This window comes from Ictidomys tridecemlineatus, chromosome 8 (assembly GCF_052094955.1).
Source record: "Ictidomys tridecemlineatus isolate mIctTri1 chromosome 8, mIctTri1.hap1, whole genome shotgun sequence".
Lineage (NCBI taxonomy): Eukaryota > Metazoa > Chordata > Mammalia > Rodentia > Sciuridae > Ictidomys > Ictidomys tridecemlineatus.
Window position 1 is genome coordinate 46,748,211 of NC_135484.1, and position 21,561 is coordinate 46,769,771.

At 39.5% G+C, this 21,561-nt stretch overlaps 2 protein-coding genes across 4 annotated transcripts in view; one reads left to right on the top strand and one right to left on the bottom strand.

Moving 5' to 3' along the window:
- Nucleotides 1–3,712, top strand: part of Col10a1 (collagen type X alpha 1 chain) — a 34,671-nt gene extending 30,959 nt beyond the window's left edge. The window contains exon 3 of the mRNA XM_078019365.1: nucleotides 839–3,712. Within this exon, the coding sequence (XP_077875491.1) occupies nucleotides 839–2,727 (1,889 nt within the window). The 3' untranslated portion in view covers nucleotides 2,728–3,712. The remainder of the gene's footprint in view (nucleotides 1–838) is intronic.
- Nucleotides 1–20,948, bottom strand: part of Nt5dc1 (5'-nucleotidase domain containing 1) — a 123,858-nt gene extending 102,910 nt beyond the window's left edge. Inside the window, exons 1-6 of one of the 3 annotated variants that reach the window (XM_078019366.1) lie at nucleotides 20,745–20,947; nucleotides 13,621–13,712; nucleotides 11,873–11,944; nucleotides 9,527–9,633; nucleotides 6,528–6,607; nucleotides 4,798–4,882 (exon numbers count right to left, since the gene is read on the bottom strand). In XM_078019366.1, the coding sequence (XP_077875492.1) occupies nucleotides 4,798–4,882; nucleotides 6,528–6,607; nucleotides 9,527–9,633; nucleotides 11,873–11,944; nucleotides 13,621–13,712; nucleotides 20,745–20,837 (529 nt within the window). In that variant the 5' untranslated portion in view covers nucleotides 20,838–20,947. Of the gene's footprint in view, nucleotides 1–4,797; nucleotides 4,883–6,527; nucleotides 6,608–9,526; nucleotides 9,634–11,872; nucleotides 11,945–13,620; nucleotides 13,713–20,744 lie in introns of all 3 variants that reach the window. The other 2 variants (XM_078019367.1, XM_078019368.1) reach the window with 2 other exon arrangements.
- Between the last annotated feature and the right edge of the window lie 613 nt (nucleotides 20,949–21,561).

Consider the following 21,561-nt stretch of genomic DNA (forward strand, 5'->3'; position numbering starts at 1 on the left):
CCATCTTTGAGTGACCAAAATAGCCTGGGATACCTCTTAAAAGCTCTTGTTATGTAGTCACTCATTTCACTCTAGGATTGAATCCTCCATAGGACACAACTTGTGCTTTCCCACATTTGTGGCCTTTTCACATCACAGGTACTAAATAAGTGATCACTGAGTTTAAGTTTAGCCCATCAGAAGTTAAACCAATAGCTTTATAAAATCAAACAACATTAATTTGCACTTAAACACTTTAATCCTATTTTATATACTTACCCATTATATCTGATTAACTAATTCTTTGTTTCAATTAAGTCAATAAGGAAAAGAATAAAAAAACACAATATATTCTGAAGTTTAAAAAAATCAGCCTAAATCTGGGGTGTGGCAGATGTAAATTAGAATTAATTCCATTACTCACTTATGTCTTCCAGGATAGCTTTTGTGAGGGAAAAATCTTTACAGCTCTATAAATTTTTCTTATTTATTCTTCACTCGTCTTTCTCTTCCTTTTCTGTCAAATATCTTTTTTTCTTACCTATGTAGATGATTTTTCCAAAATAAATGTGAAAAATTGTCCACCTTACTCTTATTCTGAAGAAATCTTCAATGTCAACTTATCTTAGATCATCAGGTTATGAAGAAAGTGGTAGCCATGGAAAACTCTCTCTTTGGCAGTAATTTTACAACACTGTAAAATGAATCATCCAGACCTATTTAAGCTTGGTCTAAAAGACTAGTATGGAATGAATGACACCGCACTGCCCTGTCCTGTTTGACATTTTGAGAAACACTGATCAACTTTAATGTTACTAATCATCCCCCTCTCTGGGTGGTATATTGGTGTGTCTTTTAGGTGTAGCAGTAAGAGGTGAGCAAGGTATTCCTGGCCCACCAGGCCCTGCAGGACCTCGAGGACACCCAGGTCCTTCTGGACCACCAGGAAAACCAGGCTATGGAAGTCCTGGACTCCAGGGAGAGCCAGGGTTGCCAGGACCACCAGGACCATCAGCTACTGGGAAACCAGGTGTGCCAGGACTCCCAGGAAAACCAGGGGAGAGAGGACCATACGGACCAAAAGGAGAAGTTGGACCGGCTGGTTTACCAGGACCACGGGGACCACCGGGGCCTCCTGGAATCCCTGGCCCCGCTGGAATTTCTGTGCCAGGAAAACCTGGACAACAAGGACCTGTAGGTGCCCCAGGACCCAGGGGCTTTCCTGGAGAAAAGGGTGTGCCAGGAGTCCCTGGTGTAAATGGACCGAAAGGAGAAACAGGGTATGGTGCTCCTGGCCGCCCAGGTGAGAGGGGCCTTCCAGGTCCTCAGGGTCCCATGGGACCACCTGGCCCTCCTGGAGTAGGAAAAAGAGGTGAAAATGGGTTTCCAGGACAGCCAGGCATCAAAGGTGATCGGGGTTTTCCAGGAGAAAGGGGACTGGCTGGCCCACCAGGTCCCCAAGGTTCTCCTGGAGAACGAGGACCAGAAGGCATTGGAAAGCCAGGAGCTGCTGGGACTCCAGGTCAGCCAGGGATTCCAGGGGCAAAAGGTCACCCTGGGGCTCCAGGAATAGCTGGGCCACCAGGAGCTCCAGGCTTTGGGAAACCTGGTTTACCTGGTCTGAAGGGACAAAGAGGACCTGTTGGCCTTCCAGGGGGTCCAGGTGCCAAAGGGGAACAGGGGCCAGCAGGTCATCCTGGGGAGCCAGGTCTGACTGGACCTCCTGGAAATATGGGACCCCAAGGACCAAAAGGCATCCCAGGCAACCATGGTCTCCCAGGCCCTAAGGGTGAGACAGGGCCAGTTGGGCCTGCAGGACAACCTGGAGCCAGAGGAACAAGGGGTTCTCCCGGCTTAGATGGAAAACCAGGATACCCAGGAGAACCAGGTCTCAGTGGTCCCAAGGGTAATCCAGGGTTACCAGGCCCAAAAGGTGACCCTGGAATGGTAGGACCTCCTGGTCTTCCGGGCCCTGTAGGCCCAGCAGGAGCTAAGGGAGTGCCTGGACACAATGGTGAGGCTGGTCCAAGAGGGGCTCCTGGAATACCAGGTACCAGAGGTCCCATTGGGCCACCAGGTATTCCAGGATTCCCTGGATCTAAAGGTGATCCTGGAAATCCAGGTCCTCCTGGTCCAGCTGGCATAGCAACTAAGGGCCTCAATGGACCCACTGGACCACCAGGGCCTCCAGGTCCAAGAGGCCACGATGGACAGCCTGGTCTCCCAGGGCCTCCAGGACCCCCTGGGCCCCCAGGCCAAGCAGTCATGCCCGAGGGCTTTATAAAGGCAGGACAAAGGCCCAGTCTTTCTGGGATGCCTCTTGTTAGTGCCAACCAGGGAGTAACAGGAATGCCTGTGTCTGCTTTTACTGTTATTCTCTCCAAAGCCTATCCAGCAATAGGTGCTCCCATCCCATTTGATAAGATTTTGTATAACAGGCAACAGCATTATGACCCAAGAACTGGAATCTTTACCTGTAGGATACCAGGAATATACTATTTCTCCTACCATGTGCATGTGAAAGGGACTCATGTTTGGGTAGGTCTATATAAGAATGGCACCCCCATAATGTACACCTATGATGAGTATACCAAAGGCTACCTGGATCAGGCTTCAGGGAGTGCCATAATCGATCTCACAGAAAATGACCAGGTATGGCTCCAGCTGCCTAATGCCGAGTCAAATGGCCTGTACTCCTCTGAGTATGTCCATTCCTCCTTCTCAGGATTCTTAGTGGCTCCCATGTGAGTACATTCTCATGGAGCTAACTAAATCTTCTGCTTGGAAAGGTGTTCCCTAACTCCATCCCACCCCACAAAACGCATACAGAGGTAGGCTGAAAATAATACAATTTTAATTTTCCAAAATACACATTTGAATTTTTAGACCAACTAATTTTCCCCTGGTAAATATAAGCAGCAATGGTAAATATGTGAAGATCCTCATGAGTTTCTAGTCAGCAATCCTAAGCCTCTTAAGAGATTCTCTGTGAACTCCTTCAATATTTAAAAATTTCTGCTGTTAAAACAAATTATCACACATAAATACCCAGAAATAGGCTTCTAAATTACATTAAATTTGGTTTCAGAAACTTAGCATTTCTTTTTAAAATAGCTTTATTCTAATAACTAATATGAGAGCTTTTAGGAAACATTTGGGAGGTACATAACTTAATAGAACTTAAATACTTGAGTACTGAAATTCAAGACACTGTATACCCTAAGCTATTTCAGATGGTGCATAATATAAGGCTTATATGGCCCCTTTCATTAAGATTGATTCAAATATATAGGTGCATGTATGCTTTTTTGAAGCTCTCATAAGAAATCAAAATATTGTGCTAAAATGAAGGTGCTTTCATTATGAACTTTTCAAACTTTTTTGGGATTGCAGAAGAGATTTTTAAATACCCAGTAAAACCTGGAACAGGTGTCTGACCTATTCTTATTTATTTAACACAAGCAATTGATTTGATTTGATCCCTTAACTGAGTCTTATGTAATATCATTGTGTGGGTTTAAATAACATTGGCAAATGGATCTTGTGCTTCTTATTCTGGTGAAATTATAATTAATGTCAAGCATTTCAAAATCTGCTAGAAATGAAAGACATTATTTATTTATGCTCTGTACTGTATTTTTATACTATTGTTTAAAACTTTTAAGCTGTGCATCACTAAAGAACAAAATATTTAATCTACTCATTTACAAAGCAATAAAATAACATTAAAAGATTTTTATGCTGAATTTACTTGAAAATAACAATTTGGTATTTCATCCATGCTTTTAAGGCTATTCATTTTACAAAGTTAATGAAGAGAAAAACAATAAAGTAATATGCAGCTTTTATGATTGTTATCAATTATGTCCCTCTACTGAAGATGGGCATTCCATATCCCCGGAACTCAAAGTAGACTGAGAAGAGGCACCCACAAAACCACGTGAGGCCTAGAACCCAGGGTCAAGGGCTAATAAGTAGGCACAGAGAAGTGACAAAAGTCACCCCAAGGTAGAGCTTCTTTTCTGGGAGGCAAAGTGACAGGTGTCAGAGAAATATATAATTTGAAAAAATATTCTGCAATTACTATTTATTGCCTTGGCATATTTTTTAATCATAATACTTAAAATTATTTTGATGGCTTGATTTATATTGAAAGGAAGGCAAGCAATTTTTATATGTCAATCCAAAGGCAAGGATTTTAAGATGAAAAACACTGCTCTTCAGCATCCATCAGCCCACTAGTTGAATCAGGGCAGTGTGTTTCTAGTCACTGGGATGAAGTCATCTATTTATTCCTTAGAATTAGTCTTTGAGTAATGTGAGCAAATGTTCAAATTAAAACATAAAACCCCAGGCTCAAGGCTGGCCGAACCCCATTCTGGCCCCACCACTACTGTTCCTTAAGCAACAAGTATGGAATTTCCACTGGCAGATACTTTGCCCACCCATCTATAACTACTATGTTAAAGGTTGCAGGCATTACCAATCCTCACTCCCAAGCCAGAACACAGCAAAACTGGAATATTTCGTTCTAGGGAACGCACGGAATAACTCAATGTAAAAGAACAGCATTATGAAAGCACCTTCATTTTAGCACAATACTGGCAGGCATATGAAAGATACTTGAATTGGCAATTATGACCAAGAAACAGACATGAATAAAAGAACCTCTTAAAACTAGAACTAACTTCACAGCAATATTTAAGATCAAATTAAATCCTCACTAAGGAGCATAGGAAAAGAGATGACTTCTATCTAATTCAGTAGACACACAGTATTTAACAAACATGTATCAGAAAGCCTCTCTTTGTTACTTACCCTTAAAAGCTGACATTTTAAAATTGTGTTGTATACCAGCGACTATATCCTTCCAAAAATCAAATGTTTTTTGATCACTGTTCTGCTAAAAAAAAAAAAAATTCCATATGTAACAAATACAATAATTCTGTTTCTAAGCATAGTGGAAAGGGATGGCAATTATAATATTGCTGGATTCTAAGATAAGGATTTATGTTTTAGAAAACAATAGGTTAATAATGTTCTCGTCTACTTTGTGTTATTTTAGAAAGAGAACTCTTCCGTGAAAATTACTATACACACACACATATACATATACAAATGTATATGTAATATAGCTCATGCAACCCAAAATATAAATTTTTATAAAGTCTAAAAGTCATAGAATATTTTAAACACATAAGCAAATTTAGAGTATAGTATGGTCTGAGATATCAGAATGTGTTACTTAACGTACTGTGCTATCAATGGAGCCAAAAAACCTGAAGCCCTAAGGCCTAGAAGCTGGTTATTTCAGATTTTGTTGATCCTGAATCTCAGTGTAAAAGAACAGCAAGTCATTATAGGAGAGATGAATTAGGTTCAATTCCAAATCGTAAGTCATTTTTATGAAGAATTTTTTTAACCAGAATACAAATAAATATTACATTAAAAAACACACACTTCTAAAGCCCTTTGTTTCCTTGGAAACATTGACCAGTGTCTTATCTAAACAAATACTAGACATTTGTATACAATTAAAGTATAAATTGCTTTACAACTGATACATTTTGGAACTGCAGCATAGCTGAGTGGTACAGTACCTGCCTCTCATGTGTGAGGCCCTGGGTTTGATCTCTAGTACCGCAAGGAAAAAAAAATTTGAAACATTTTGTTTGTGATAACTATAAAACACTGACTGGGGCTGGGGATGTGGCTCAGTAGTCGAGTGCCTGAGTTCAATCCCTGGTACCCCCCACCCCAAAAAAGCAAAAGATTTGAATACATCATTGCGATTTAGAAAATGTATGCTAAAAGGAAAGCAACTCTGAAATGTAAACCCATTTACATCATAGGTTTTCATCTCAAAGTATGACTTCATCTTGATATGTAGTACAAAGCGAAAGTATGAACATATTAAACTGAGCTCAGAAAATGAATTTAAAAATTTCATCTTGCTGGGCACTGTGGTGCACACCTGTAATCCCAGTGACTCCGGAGGCTAAGACAGGAGGATTATGAGTTCAAAACCGGCCTCAGCTATTTAGTGAGGCCCTAGGTAACTTAGGGAAATGCTGTCTCAAAACAAAAAATGAAAAGGACTGGAAATGTGGCTCAGCAGTTAAGCACCCGTGGATTCAATCCCTGCAATAACAACAACAAAATCTAACCTAATTTTTCTGGTTTTATATTATTTAGAATGCTTAACGATACATAGAATGTTCTTAGTTGCCTTTACTCTTTTTTATTCTGCAAATGAAACCAAGTAAATATTCTTTCAGATCAGTTCTGTATTTTCTTTTTCTAGACTTTTGCACCCCCTGCTGGAGAACATATTTATGTTCCCTGGGGGGAAAAAAACGGCCACTGCTATTTAATTTCCCAAAAATATTTTGACCAAATTTGCCATGTCTTTCTTCCTTGGTCACCTTTGAAACCACAAAGAATAAAGTAAATAAAATTTCAACTCAAAAGTTACATATGATAAATCATCTGATTTATGACTGAACACATATCAGATTTTTTTTTTAAAAAAATCAATGTTTACTCACCTTTGTTAAGGAATCCACCACCCTGGCACACAGAAGAGCTCCTGGCAGGTCAAAGTAATTATCGTAAAAGTAATATTTTCCTAAAAAAGAAAAAAACACACAAAAATTTCAAAATAGGAAACAAATTAATGCCTCATACATGAAGGATACAAAGAAATTTGAGGGAAGAGACAATGGACTGTGGTTTATTTATTTGTACAGCCACATTTCAATTCAAAATGGCACTAATACAGGCTCCGTGTCTGTTAAGGAGCATTTAGTTTAAGCTCTGAGGACACTATCTGAAAGGTAAAATATGACATCTACAAACATGACACTACAAAAACACAAACAAACTTCTCAAACAATTATAAGTGTAACAAAATAAACCTAGTAGTAATAGTCAATAACTGCAACTGATTTCTGGTTACTACACTTTCTGAAGGAGAAAGGTACATTTTAACACTGCAGTGTGGGAGAAAAAGAACAAAAAAGCAAAAAAAAATTAGAATAAATGAAAAACTAGCACAAAGAATATTTAATAAGGTCTATCTATCTAGAAAAATCTTTTAACTATTCCCTTTTAATTTATGCACATCAAAGTTTGAAAATAATTTTTTGAAGTCATTTTATAATTAGTCTTAATGATGCTTGTTAAAGACACTGGTTAAAAAAAAGTGAAAAATAATTTAAAATATGGTAAAATAGTGCTGAGAGTATAATTTAGTGATAGAGCACTTGCTTAGCATTTGATCCCCAGCACCAATAAATACACAGGAAATTAACAAACTAAGCATTTTATTTAAAAAATTGAGTTGTCTTAAAGATATGAAAACTATACGCAGGATATATTGCAAATATAAAATGGAATAGGAAGGAGTCACAATTTATGCTATCAATGACACTAAATTCCAAAACAAATAGCTTTGTAAAGAGTTCCACAAATACTGCTTTTCCACACCAGTGCTGGTTGGTCCATCAAAAGTACTGCATTCAGCTGGTATGCCAGCAAATTTCAGTGCAATACAAGGAGGACCAGGGTAACTGATGAATTAATACTATACCCTGTGAGTACATGGTGGATTATCTTAGGAAAATGCAGGAGTATAAGACAGGTACACTCACTCCAGGATCTCATGGAAGAGAGGCATTAAATTTATTTTGTATGGCCTTGGGAGTAGAATTAAACCTGAACTCTTACATATGCCACTTTTGGACATGTTGTCCCTGGACAGTACTTCTGATGGCCCATGTCATATCCCTGGGACCCACATCTGAGTCTAGCCACAGCTATGCTGAACAGCATCAACCTACCTAAAACACAATAGTGTTACTTGCTTTATCCTAAAGGTCCTTGGCCACCCTCAACTAATGGGATTAGAAGCCTGAAAATGAAGATCACAGCTTCCAGTCTCCCAGACTGACAACTCTTAAGAGGTATTCTTTGTGTATCTCCTCAGAAGTTTCAGTAGAATTCAATGCCTAGTGTCCCTTAGTTTTACAATATTTAATTGACAATATGCTTGATTGCTTTTGTAATGTAAACAAAGTGCAAATGGGTTATGAAATTAAAGGACTTTTTTTTTCTTCTTTCATGTTTCAACATTAAAACAAAGTTTTATTAAAGACATTGCCTTTCTTTTATTATGTTGCCTTTCCTTTATTATGTGTCACAGCCTGAATCCCTGGGCATTGGGCACTTGGATGGTCTTGGAGTTTATCAATTTACAGTACATAAACTCCAAGACCATCCTTAGGATGCTCTGGGGTAAAGTAAGCACCAGAGGGAGATGTTGATTCAAGAAGGTACCGCCCTCTAGTGGACACAGCAGTAAAAAATACTCCATATTCTGAATAAATTTTCAAAAGAAACATTTAGCTATGTGCCTAGCTTGTCTGGGAGAAAGGAAAAGCTTATTTATAATTGCTAAACTCTGGAGAGATAACAGCAGCTCTCCATCATCATTTTGAGTAAAAGGTTTTGCACTCAATTTGACTCAAGATGTATGAAAACATTCTATATCTGACCCCAGTATGAAGTCTGTTTTTCATATCAACTTATTTTATTATGAACACGTATACTTCCTAACACATTCAATCACTACAAAAACACATACTTACTTCTCAAACAATGACAAATATAAAAAAATAAACCCAATAGTAATAATCAATAATTGCAACTAATTTCTGGTTACTACACTTTCTGAAGGAGAAAGGTACATTTTTAACACTGTAGTGTGGGAGAAAAAGAACAAAATGGCAAAAAAAAAAAAAAAAATTAGAACAAATGAAAAAGTAGCACAAAAATATTTAATAAGGTTTATCTATTTAAAAATTTTTTTTAACCATTCCCTTTTAATTTATGCACATGAAAGTTTGGAAATAATTTTTTGAAAAATCATTTTACAATTAGTCTTAATGATGCTTGTTAAAGACACTGGAAAAGAAAAAAGTGAAAAAATCATTTAAAATGTGGTAAAATAGGGCTGAGAGTATAATTTAGTGATAGAGTACTTGCTTAGCATTTATCCCCAGCACCAATAAATACACAGGAAAATAAAAAAAGGCAGAAGATACTAGAATTGAAAGTAAGGAAGAGAATTCCGGAAAACAGAAGTGGTGTGCAATGTGAATATGGAGAGACATGAGAGCTGGAGAAAGGAATCCAAGGACTGAGCACACGACAAAATTGATAGAAAATACAGTATGGCTAAGGAATGTATTATTGCTAAGTGTTAATCTATCTTTTCCAACCCAGACAAGTGTAAGTAAAAGAAGCATCAATTAAATTTTAAAACAGTGTGAAATGCTGCTAACAGCATTCTGAACCAGCTGCCAAAAGGAAATCAGACATATCTAGAAAAAGAAATCCATCCTACTGTTATGAAATCGAGGTTGTTCCTTATATGTTGTGCCCAGCAAAGGACATAGAGGAGGGTCTTCTCTATATTCTCACATTGCAGACTCAGGTTCCAAAAGAAAAGGGGTGTAGGTAGTACAGCTGCCCATTTGGGTCCTACCTGAATGGCAAGGCACACCAGTGTCAGACACAAAATGCTTCCACTCCTTCTTGCCATATGCCTCTGCCAGGGCCTCTGGAGTCATCATCTTAGTGCCACGGCTTGCCCTAGTTTTAGGAGATAATGCAGACTGCTCATTAATGGCTCCTTTGAAAGCCTGTTCCTCTAGAACTGAGGTTGTTGACCCCAGCTGCTGCCAGAGCTATCAAAAGTTTTGTTCTTTTTTTTCCGTTTTCAACTGGGTGACTTCCCTGCTTTCAATTCTATAAGGCATTTCTACTGACAGCTATAGCTCTTCCTCCATTTAATGTATCCACTAGCAAGTGATTAGGAACAGCTTGCTCTGAGGGCAACACTGTGTAACCCACCACTTTTTCCTAGAGAAGCTGTTGTTTCTTGAAATAATGAGATGAACATAACTCAAAACAATTAGGAAACGACCTTGTGCACTGGGTGGGAAGTTGGTTCTGGTACTAATAAGGAAGAACAGCAAGTACCAGAGTTAAAGCACAAGTTACACCAAGCCACAGGAGGCGCAGGAGGCACCAGGCACCCGGCACCAACGGCAGATGACTGTGAGCACATGGTACTGCAGAGACAAGGGAGGGCAACCTGCCCACTCAAGGACACAACACAGCCAAAGTATGGTGGGATGTAGCAAGAGGACCAAGGCAAAAGAGAACAAGACAAGAAAGTAGCTCTTGTGCATGCCCCAAATACTGCTTTTGAATCAACTGGGCCTGGTTAAGAGAAATTCCTGTAGGAAAGAAAATAGTTGATATTCTTTGGAGTTTATTATGAGAAATTATAATGACAGGGAATACCACTATCATTATCTTGGTACTATATTGTAGTAGCAAGATGATATGAAAGGAAACAAGGGAATAAAAAAAGCAAATGGGGGCCAGGGTTGTGGCTCAGAGGTAGAGAGCTCACCTAGCATGCGTGAAGCACTGGGTTCAATCCCCAGAATCACATAAAAATAAAATAAAGATATTGTGTCCACCTGTAACTAAAAAATAATTATTAAAAAAAAAAAACGCAAATGGGGGGAAACCACAGATGGGCCTTTATTTACAAAAAGATTGATGTTTTAGAATGCTATATGTTAATATGGAAGAATCCTGAATGGGAAGTTTCATGAGAAGGCAACTGCATTGTTGGAAGAAAGAAGGTATCAAGAAGATAAGCTAAGAAATGCAGAAGAAACTTAAGGTTAGCCAGAACTTGAATAGGGAAAGACAGACCCTGGTGGAGGTTGACAGACTGACTAACAACAGTGAGAGAATGGCTGAAGGTAGGCAAAAACACTATACCAAAGTGACCATGGTCAAAGCTGTGCCATGTCTATATATATGTATGTATACATGCATACATACAAGCGTACACACTATCTCTAGTCACCTGAGAAAAAAACTTATGCAAATAAATTACAAAATAATCAGAGGCGAGGCCATACCTGCTCTAATTAGAAGCACCTTAGGGAAGGTCTGGGAAGACTGAGAAAGAAGTCATGTCATGCAAAAAGAATGATATGTTCAAAGACAGAATATATACAGGGGTTCCTGGGCTCCAAGTCTTCTTTGACTCTGGCTGTGTTGGCATATGTAATAAATGGCACAGCTTCATGGCCATGGTGATCTAATTATTAGTACTTGGTAAAAAACAGATGCCCATTCCCTAGTGCTCTCTGAAAGGCTCAAAAGCAGGGACAGCAGCTACTTCATGACTGCTTTCCACATGGTTACTAGCACCTGAAAGGGTTGGGTACACTCAGAGATGAGAGAAGAATAGGAAGTTAGTACTGACTATTGAAGAGAGGGAAAGGTTGGTGAGGACTATAGGAGTCTAGAAAAACTTCCAGAAGGAGCTGGGATGCAATATGAGCCCTGCATGATGAATGATGTACACTTGGATAAATGGAAGAAAGGAAATATACATAGACCACCAATCCCTACTCAATATCCATTCCCCCTTCCTCTTCAATCAAAAGAATAATTGTTTTATTCTAGGCACCTACACACCTAGCTAAAACAGAATAATTCCCAAGCTCTTTTGCAATAAGGGGTGGTCAATAAGATGAAGCAAGTTACTAATTTTCTATTGTATTTCCTGCAAATACTTCAAACTAAATTTAAAGGAGCTAGACCTTTAAATCTAAAGCTTACAGATTTATATTTAAATGGCTCAATAATTCATACAAAGACACACAGGTAAACAAATTATCTGTCATCTGATTAACTACAATAAAAGTGACTTTTTATTTAACTCATACCTTAAGAATCATATAGTAATACTGTATCCTGGAGAAAGTAAGATTTTAATTTCACAACTAAATTTTATTACCTGAGCACGGTGCCATTATCCGCAAGTTTAATGAAGGTCCCATCTTCCAGATCCAATGCCAAACCCTTGCAACTAAGAAAAGTTTGACTGTTAATTAGTTCATATATTTAGCTAACTTAAGAAATAATAATCTATATTATTCAAAAGTTACAATGTTACAAGGGATTCTCTTGCCCAGGTAAATGATATGTTAATCAAACAAACAAAAAATCCAAGAATTATAAAATTAAATATCTATCACAAAAGAGGCATATAAGGAAAACTGTTAAATAGGCAAAGGGCAGTATGTTTAGTTTGTAAAACCTTTAGGTTTTAGAAAAGACAAATCTGACACTCAAAAGAGAGAGAGAGAAAAAAAATAACCCAAAAATTTTCCTATGCCTCTGTTAAAATGTGCAAATGTTATTTAAAATACACATCTCTCTCTCTCTCTCTCTCTCTCTCTCTCTCTCTCTCTCTCTCTCTCTCTCTCTCTCTCTCTCACACACACACACACACACACACAGATCTGTTTTCTACAAGTTAACTTCTCGCTACTTTCTTTAGGATTTGTCTCAATTTAGGTCCCCTCTGGGCAAGCCATATTATTGAAACCAAGTAAAATAAAGTCAGATATGAAGTTTTAAGTTATTTACTATAAAAGCTTTGTGGGATCTGGGGAAAAAAATGAGTATAGATTTATTATAAGAAATAATAAAAGGAGGTATAATTACCTGCAAACACCAAGAGATTACTAAAATCAAAGGCTGCAATAGCAGCATTACTTACATTCTTTCTAATTTCCAAAGCCAATTGTTTCATATATTAGGATGTTTATTTTCTTCCTTTAAATTAAGGGATATATCAAAAGACTAACCAAATATCATAGGAATGTATGATATAAGACTATTATACATGCATTTTAGTGTTTTAGTGTTACTGTTAATTTCAAACTGAATTAATTATTTATTCATTCATTCACTTCTTCATTTGTTGTTATTTATTTATTTATTTGATACCAGGGGTGGGGCACTTAACCACTGAGCCATAACCCCTTTTCATTTTTTTTTTTTTGTTGTTGTTGTTTTGAAACAAGGTCTTGCTAAGTTGCTTAGGGCCTTGCTAAGTTGCTGATGTTGGCCTTGAACTTGTGATCCTCCTGACTCAGTCTCCAGAGCCACTGGGATTACAGGTGTGTGCTACTACTCAACCTCGAAGAACAATTTCAAGTGGCTTATGATTTTTGTTTGTGTCATTAAAATGAGGAAGAAAGATATAGGAGGCTTTGGGAAGCCGAGAATCCTAAACCAGGAATGAAGGGGGCAATAAAAGGTAAGCAGGTTTGCCCAACCAAATTACCAAAACCAAAAGTTCTAGTGAAGTTACTTAAAACATGATGATTCCTCCTCTTTTACTATTCTTTTATTTTAAGGATAATAAGTCAAATTTTTTTAGAAAGATGTAAATTTTAGTTCTTAATAAACTTTGAAAATTTTAATTATAACAAACCATATCTGAATTAGTCACCTAAACTCTTAGTTTCTTTTCAGATCTAATTAAGCAAGTCTAAACTTGTTTAAAGTAGAAAATATTTTAACTCATTAGATGCAAAACTTAGTGTAGAAGGCATTTTGTCTTTTGACTCAATTTCACATTTTGCTTTCTACGTTTATAGAAGAGGAAACAGTAAAATTTTATCAGCAATAATTAAAAACCACAGGGAATGTGCAGACATTAAAAAAGAAGAAGAAGAAAAAGAAAAGACTTACCAGAAATCCCAATCCTCTGGGGTAACAGTAAGCAATTCCTTATCATACCCTTTCTCCTTGACTAGGTACTGAGCAAAGCTATTATAAATGAGCTGCAAATAAGGAAAGGAAAAAGAGAGATTAAATATAAAATTCACTGTTCATTCTAAATTTCACAGATGAAAATTGAATGAAATCACTAATGGAAGTAAGTAGGAGGAACACACCTGTAATTATAAAATTCTGCAGTATAATCCCCCTTCACAAGCAATTTATCAACCCCTGTGAGCCCCAGGCAGCTATCCTCTGTCTAAAATTATACCATCAGTATACAATTATAAAACCAAGGATGATTATAAATCTTACTCCCAAATTCTAATGGACTGGAGATCATAATCAAGTCTTGACAAAGTTTTGCAATTTATTTAACACATCACCAAGACAAAAAACATGTTACCCAATCTCATTACATCTGTCCTTTCTTTCCATCCTTGCTGGGAAGACTCCCTCTCAGGATGAAATGCACATAGAAACCAGGCAGATAATCTGAAGGAGGAATTGTGAAGTAATGAGCCTCTAATAGGTACAGGAAATCTCTCTTATTTCTCCACCAAAAGAAAAACAACTGAATAAGAAGAACAAAGTAAGCCTTTGGAAGCAAGCACAATGGTAAATGCTGACTTCTGATGGATCTGATTTCTCAGCAAGTCCTAGATATCTGAGTGAAACACCCATTGTTTGTTTATAGAACTGGCTCAATTTTTAAAGGACAGCATATACCAAACAAAAAGTGGACAAAAGGTGAATGATGGTACCATAGGCCCTACCCTCTACCTCAGGAGAGTATTTGCAGGTCTGAGTCAGATGAACTTGAACTTAAGGCAGTGGTCTGGGTGTGACTGAGCTGTGTCCAGAAGGACACATTGAACAATATGGCCCTTCTTCTATAGATGTTAACCCACAGCAGGTTGTGAGAGCATGTTATGTACAAGGGGAGAAAAGGTATAGTGCAAACGAGTGGCCTCTTTGTGTTAATGATGCTTACATGAATACCTGGAAGATACAGCAATGAGTTGGGTAAATCAAGAGAGGATGGAGAGCAAGCCAGGTGCAGAAACTGAGGGGCCTGCACACAGCTGGAGTTGGGAGTTTGGGTGGAGTGTGTGTGTTAAGAAATAGGAATGGAGAAAGCAAAGGCTCCAGTCAAATAGGGCTGTTCTCTGTCATAAAGCTAATTAAAATCACTAAACAAGTATTCCCATCCAATGCAAAGTGACCCTAATCCAGGTCAACGGTTAATAGACTCACAATACTTCAACACAATATTGCAGCAGTTCTCAACCCTGGAGGTGACTCAGAACCATAGGAGCTGCTTCCTAAAACCACCCTGGATTCCTACAGGGTTGGAAAGGGCATCTAAGAAATTCCTGAAGCCCCTAGAGTACTAAAAACCACTGACTCACATATTTTATGGATATTCACTATATTGTTAAAAATAAATTAAAAATGTATTTTTAGTTAGACATAATTATGAAAGCATGGAATATAATTGCCCTAATTCAGTCCCCAGTACTTCCCCTTTCCTCCCCTCTTCACTACCCCCCATTCCCTTCCCTCTACTGATCTTTCTGCTATTTACTTATAGTTGCTTTTTTTTTAAATTAGTGCCTTATGGATATACACTATGGTGAGGTTCACTGTGGTATATTCATATATGTACATGAAATTTAGGTTTGATTCATTCTACTGTTCTTCCCTCCCTCTCCCTCAATCTCCTTGTATATATAAATAAAAACAACCAATAAAATTTTACACACACATACACTATGAAGTTTTATTCAGCCACAAAGAAGGAAATTATGTCATTTGTAGGAAAATGGGTGGAACTTGAGAGTGTCATGTTCAGTGAAATAAGTCAGACTCAGAAAGTCAAGGATTATATGTTCTTTCTATGTAGAAAGAAAGAAAAAACTAAAAAAGGGACCTCATGAAAATAGAAGAGACCAGTAGAGTTGAGGAGAGGGATCAAAGAGAGGGAGGAAGTGAGGGAAAGGGGAGATAATGGAAAATGAAACTGATCAAATTATATGGTTATATTGTATGTTATGAATATGTAACAATAAATCCCATTATTATGTATAATTATAATGCATCAATAAAAATAAAAGTAGATGCCAGGTGTGGTAGCTCTGGAGGCTGACAGGAAGATTATAAATTCAAAGCCAGCCTCAGCAACTTAGTGAGGCCCTGAATAACTTCAGGGATCCTGTCTCAAAATAAAAAATAAAATGGGTGGGGGATATGGGTCCGTGGTTAAGAACCACTGGGTTCAATCCCTGGGGAGGGAGGGAGGGAGGGAGGGAGGGAGGGAAGGAAGGAAGGAAGGAAGGAAGAGAATATTCTCAATTCCTTGCTAAAGACTTGCATGGTTTCTTCCATATTCCCTAAACTTTTTCTCTTCACTTTTATTTAGACAGCAAGATTATTTTGATTCTCCAAAATATTAAAAATTCTAACCATTTCCTCTATTTGCTTTTACTGAAAGAGAAGCAAAGGGCATGGGAGGAAGGCAAAAAAAAATGTAGTAGAAATAAATATGGGCCACTCTCAACTGTTAAAAACTGCTAACATATACAAAGAAGAAAAAAAAAGAAAAACATCTGCTAAAGAAACTGAATTCCAGCTAGCATCAATTCTTCATTTGGGATAAACTCAGGATGCTCCTGCATTTTTTGGCAGGGATGGGGGGCGGGGAACCAGGGATTGAACTCAGGGGGGCTCCACCACTGAGCCACATCCCCAGCCCTGTTTTGCATTTTCCGAATCATATCCCCAGCCCTATTTTATATTTTATTTAGTGAACTGCTTAGCAGTTCACTTTTGCTGAGGCTGGCTTTAAACTGGTAATCCTTCTGTCTCAGCCTCCAGAGCTACTAGGATTACAGGCATACACCACCACGCTCAGAGCTCCTATATTTTTAAATACCTTTACTTTTCATTCTTTAGTTTTCTTTTTTGCTATACTGAAGCATTCATGTTAACTTATGAATTGATGACCTATGCATAATTAAAATCTTAAAGACAGAATAAATGAACTATCTTGATTATTGTTGAGTGATAGAATCTTTTCATTTCCACAGTCTAGTGATATCCTGAATTCTCTTTATTTTTTTCCTGTTCCATCTTCAGAACAATTCAATCTGTTAAAAAATTACTATCATGGGCTGGAATTGTGGCTCAGTGGTAGAGAGCTTGCCTAGCATGTGTGAGGCACTGGATTCGATTCTCAGAACCACATTTAAATAAGTAAATAAAATAAAAAGGTCCATAAACAACTAACAAAAATATTTTTTAAAATAATAATTATCATGGCATAGATACATTCCTATCAAATCAACAATTGCTATCATTAAAATGCCTGTCACATTTTAAAAAATGCATTGAATCAGATTGAGGTACAAAGTATTATGGACAATAAAAGGTACACATCACGATTCTGCCTTCAGAGACTAGAGCCATGAAGTGCTTAGTGCAGTGCCTGACATATGGGCAAATCCAATTTAAGTATTTGCTATTATTATCAGTTGTGTGCTAATCAAAAAGATGAGAACAAAACACCACTCAGAGTTATAGAGTTTGCCTATTCTTGCCATAGCCTGTTTCAGTTTACCTGCCTGTACACTGCCTGAACACTGAACAGAGTTTTCCTACACCTAACATCCAGTTTTGCATACTGTTAGACTTGCTTCAGGTCATGGCACTTAAAGTCTCGGGTAAGAGGAATTTCTCACCCTTTGATGAGAAATTGATGATCACTGTAAGATATGATCAGATGCCTTCCTGAGAAAAAGTGTCCCTGTCCATCAGGGCTGTCACCAGGGGCATCCAGGGCTGTTACCTACTTTGTGGAGGGAACATTTCCATTAACAGGAGATAATGCAGCAATGTGCAAGAAGCAGAGAAAGACAGTATTGAGAAAAGCAGAAGAATCTGTACCTTGAAACCTCTATTCTAGACCTAAAGTCTTGGTTCTTACAGCTTATTCTTGGACCATGCCAGTCACCTAAGAAGCCTCCAGGGCTCAGGCCCTCCATCACTTCCTCCCACAGCCTGAATTGCCACTTGCTTCCTTAGTCTCACATGACTAATAAGAACAGAACGCACACACCATGCAGTAAGTACAAATTGGTGCCTTGTGGGCCACAGGTAGCCCACAAATCATGTGTGGTTCCCACCTAAGGTTGCCAAGTAAAATAAAGAATACCTAGGTAAATCTGATTTTCAGATGAACAGCAAATAGCTCCCTCCATAAGAATGTCCCATTTACTATTTGGGACATTCAAATGTTCTCATCATTTGAAATTTGAATTTAACTGGGTATCTTAGATTTTTCTTTGACAAATCTGGCAACTCAGCAATGCTGTTGTGTGTGTGCATGACGCGGGGAAGGTAGCATTTGAACACTTTTCAAACAAGTTCAAATTTCTAGCTTGCCCCAAAACCTTAAAAAAAAAAAAAACAGAAGACCTGGCAAGATTGAGCCCCTCTTGGTTAATACCAGCAGGAGTCAAGTGTAGCTGCTCCTTCAGGAGGGGCACACACTTTACTGGCTGCCTGAGACACCTTTCCCCTCACATTTTGGTGAACTGCCTGGTATTAGACCTCTGTGTGCAAATCCAAGATATAGGTGTAATCCATCATCTCTCCTAGGATGCCTTTCCTGAGGCGCCAGGTAAAGAGATACACTCATGACTGCATTTGCACAATACTCTGCACTTGCTAAATGCCTAGGAGACTTCAGGAAGAGGCTCTGCAGCTCCCTAACACCAGACCACTGCTGACTTCTGCAACCCTCACCTTTTAAACAGCACCTAGCAGTTCGTGCTATTGCTCCTCTCTAGATCTTTGCCTTGGTTGTACTTCCTCCACCTGAAGTACTTCTCTCTACCTCCTCCACTGCCTCATGGTGGTGAGAGGCAGAAACCCACAGCCAGACCACCTTGCTGGGGAACTCTGGAAAGATCCTTAACCTTTTTGTGCCTTGTAGTTCTCATCTCTGTGTACTGACTGTGGCAATAATACCTAGCTCCAGGGACTTTGTGAAGACTAAATCAACTCATATATGCAAAATGCTTATTAGAACAATGGCTCTATTATAACTACTTATTAGAATTCGTGTTATTTATTCAATCTTTTCACAATTATTGGTTGGGCCAAGTATGCCCAGCACAAAGTTAGCACACAGAACAAAAAGTAAACTGTCCGTAAACTGTCCCACAGTCTACCCTGGAGGAGGTATCACTTTAAATACCAGGGGAAGACTCAACAAGTAAACAGGAAAAGTTAAAATTCTGTGGTAAGTGCTATGGGAAGTTGGGGTCTATGGAAAGCTGGATGTGGGACTGTGGTAAAGGGGTGAATTTCAGGGTCGTAGGGTGCTAAGGATGGCTTCCCAAAAGGAACAGTATCTAAGATCAGACCTGACTGCATAAAGAGTCACTGTGAGGAAGAACCAGGCACCCCAGGCATAGGCAGAAGCAAGTAGCAAGACCCAAGAAAAACTGTCCTCATCATAGGGACTGTAGCTTTTCACCATCTTTGGCTTTTTACTGGAGGATTCTGCCCACCAGGGACTGAAGGCCTACCTGTAGTTTACTTCCATATCCCTGACACCATCCTGGTGCTCAGGATAATGTGGGACTTTAATAAAAGATTTAAATACCAAACATGATCCCAAACTCAGTAGGTTACTTTTTCAACCACTAAACATCACTTATATTCAAGGCTTGTAGTAAAGGATATCTTGTAGTACAGTAAAAAAATTCTTATCTGAAATTTTATGATCATGCATGCACAAAATTGGCTCTTAACCTTACAGTGGTTTAACAACATCCCCTGTAAATGAAGGTGAGTACAGAGGAAATACATAGAAATGTGACTATGACCAGGAATGTCAAAGGCACAGAGAAAGAGAAAATACAAAATCAAAGACCTAAGGGAATAAGTGCCCAAAGAAAAAGCAAGAAAAGACTTCTAACTCTCAATATGACTAAAGAAAACAATAGGAAAGCAGAAAAGTACAGGAACAGTTTTTCAAAGCATCTGTGCAGAGAAAACACAGGAATAATTCAGGCAGCCACTCATTTTTGACCTTGGAATACCTAACGGGGCCGTGACTTGACTAAAATGAACAGACCCTGCAGTCTACACTAGTGATTTGGAATCCTACCCATAAAAGGTGAGGTTTCCAAATAGTTTGGGTGGAAACCATAAAAGCAAACACTTGTTTTTTCCAGGGATTGCTCTAAGCATTACATATGTATGCCAACTTAATCCTTCCAAAAATCTTCTGAGGTAAACCCAATTATTAGCCCCATTTACAGATGAAAGAATTGAGGAACATGGGTTAAGTAACTTGCCCAAAGTCATAGAGCTAGTCACGGCGGAGTTGGTGTACTAAGCTATATAGTCTAAGGGATCCCTATGCGCAACAAAAAAATCCTGTTAATTTTTCAAAATTTGTTTCCTTTAACGCCAAAGGAACAAGTGAGAAGTCAAACTTGGCATGTTGTTAAGATTAGGATTATTCAAAGTGCGTGGGGCACGGGGCAGGTGTAATAAATGCTTATTATAGTCTCTTAGTAAAGGCGAAATCAGGGCTAAAGTCTTAATGATTTTCTTGGCTCGGTGTTCTAATTCACTACACAGTCTCTCTGCGACTTTGCTTAAACTGTGATAGGTGATCACCTGGATACGCAAAAGTTAAACCGCAGCCACGGAAAATCAAATTGCCAAACCAGGTGCCCACGCCCAATTGGTGCTTGGGACTCGCAAAGAGGTCAGGAATCCGTAAAGACGCCTAAGTCTCCTCGGCCCTTCCCTTGCTCGCTCTAGAAACCGTTTTCCCAGGTTGATCTTGCAGAATTTGCCTCTCCAGTTCCCCTTCTTTCCCACACCCCTCTCAAACTCCGCACATCCTTCCCGTAGGCAGGGAGCTGGAGGCACACTTCCGCCCGGGCTCGCGCTGGGGGCGGAGCTCTGCGCCCGGACGAGCGGCGGCAGGCCCGCGGCCGCGGGAGGGAGTTCTAGCCCCAGGCGCCATGGAGGCTGCGCGCCCAGCGCTCTGGGCAGCCCGCGCCACTCACCGGGGCGCTCTCGGGCAGGTTGTAGCGACACAGTGTGTGGTCCAGATCGAAGCCGACCACGTCGCAGGCGGCCAGGGAGAAGTGCTGAGCCATGGCTGCGCTGGGAGCAATGGCGAACGCCTCAGCTGGGGAGGGTGCGAGGAGCGCGGGGACAGACGCTACGGGACGGGACCCAGCCGGACACGCCGGGGCGGGGCGAGGCGGGGCGGGGCGGGGCGGGGCTGCCCCGGGAACCGCGCCGCGCCACTCCGGCTTCCCCAGTTCTAGAGCGCCGCCTCCCGGACACGCTTCTCCCCGCCCCTCGTGTGGCCAGCGTCTGGTGCCCCGCTAGGCTTGAGCTCACGCTGGTGGCTCTTCTGACACTTGCAAGCTGGCTCTGGCTGCGTGGTCCCTGGCCTGGAAGTCCTTTAGACCGGAGGACACCTGAAGCGGAGCCACTACTGCAGGAGTTGAGGAGCGCAGCCAAGAACCTGTTGGCATGTAACCTTTTAAGGGTTATGGCAGAATTAATCAAAACTCCCTTTCATCTTCAAGGTGCTGCGGACACCAGCAGATCCTAGCTAAACCTTTATTCTTGTGGGCAGAATAGTGTAATAAGATGGTGGAGAAAATTTTATCCACTAATAGTCCTCTGATCAGGTTAGCCTGCAGTTTGGTAGGACTTTCCCACCCACATGATCTCTGATGGTGGGCTGAATCAAAAGCTTTATATTCTACGGTTCCCTAAGTAATAAAACGAACACCTATTACCCCCCACCGTATGTTACAAAATGACACTGGTTAATATTAGTTGTTACTTGATGAGCCTATTTTTTAT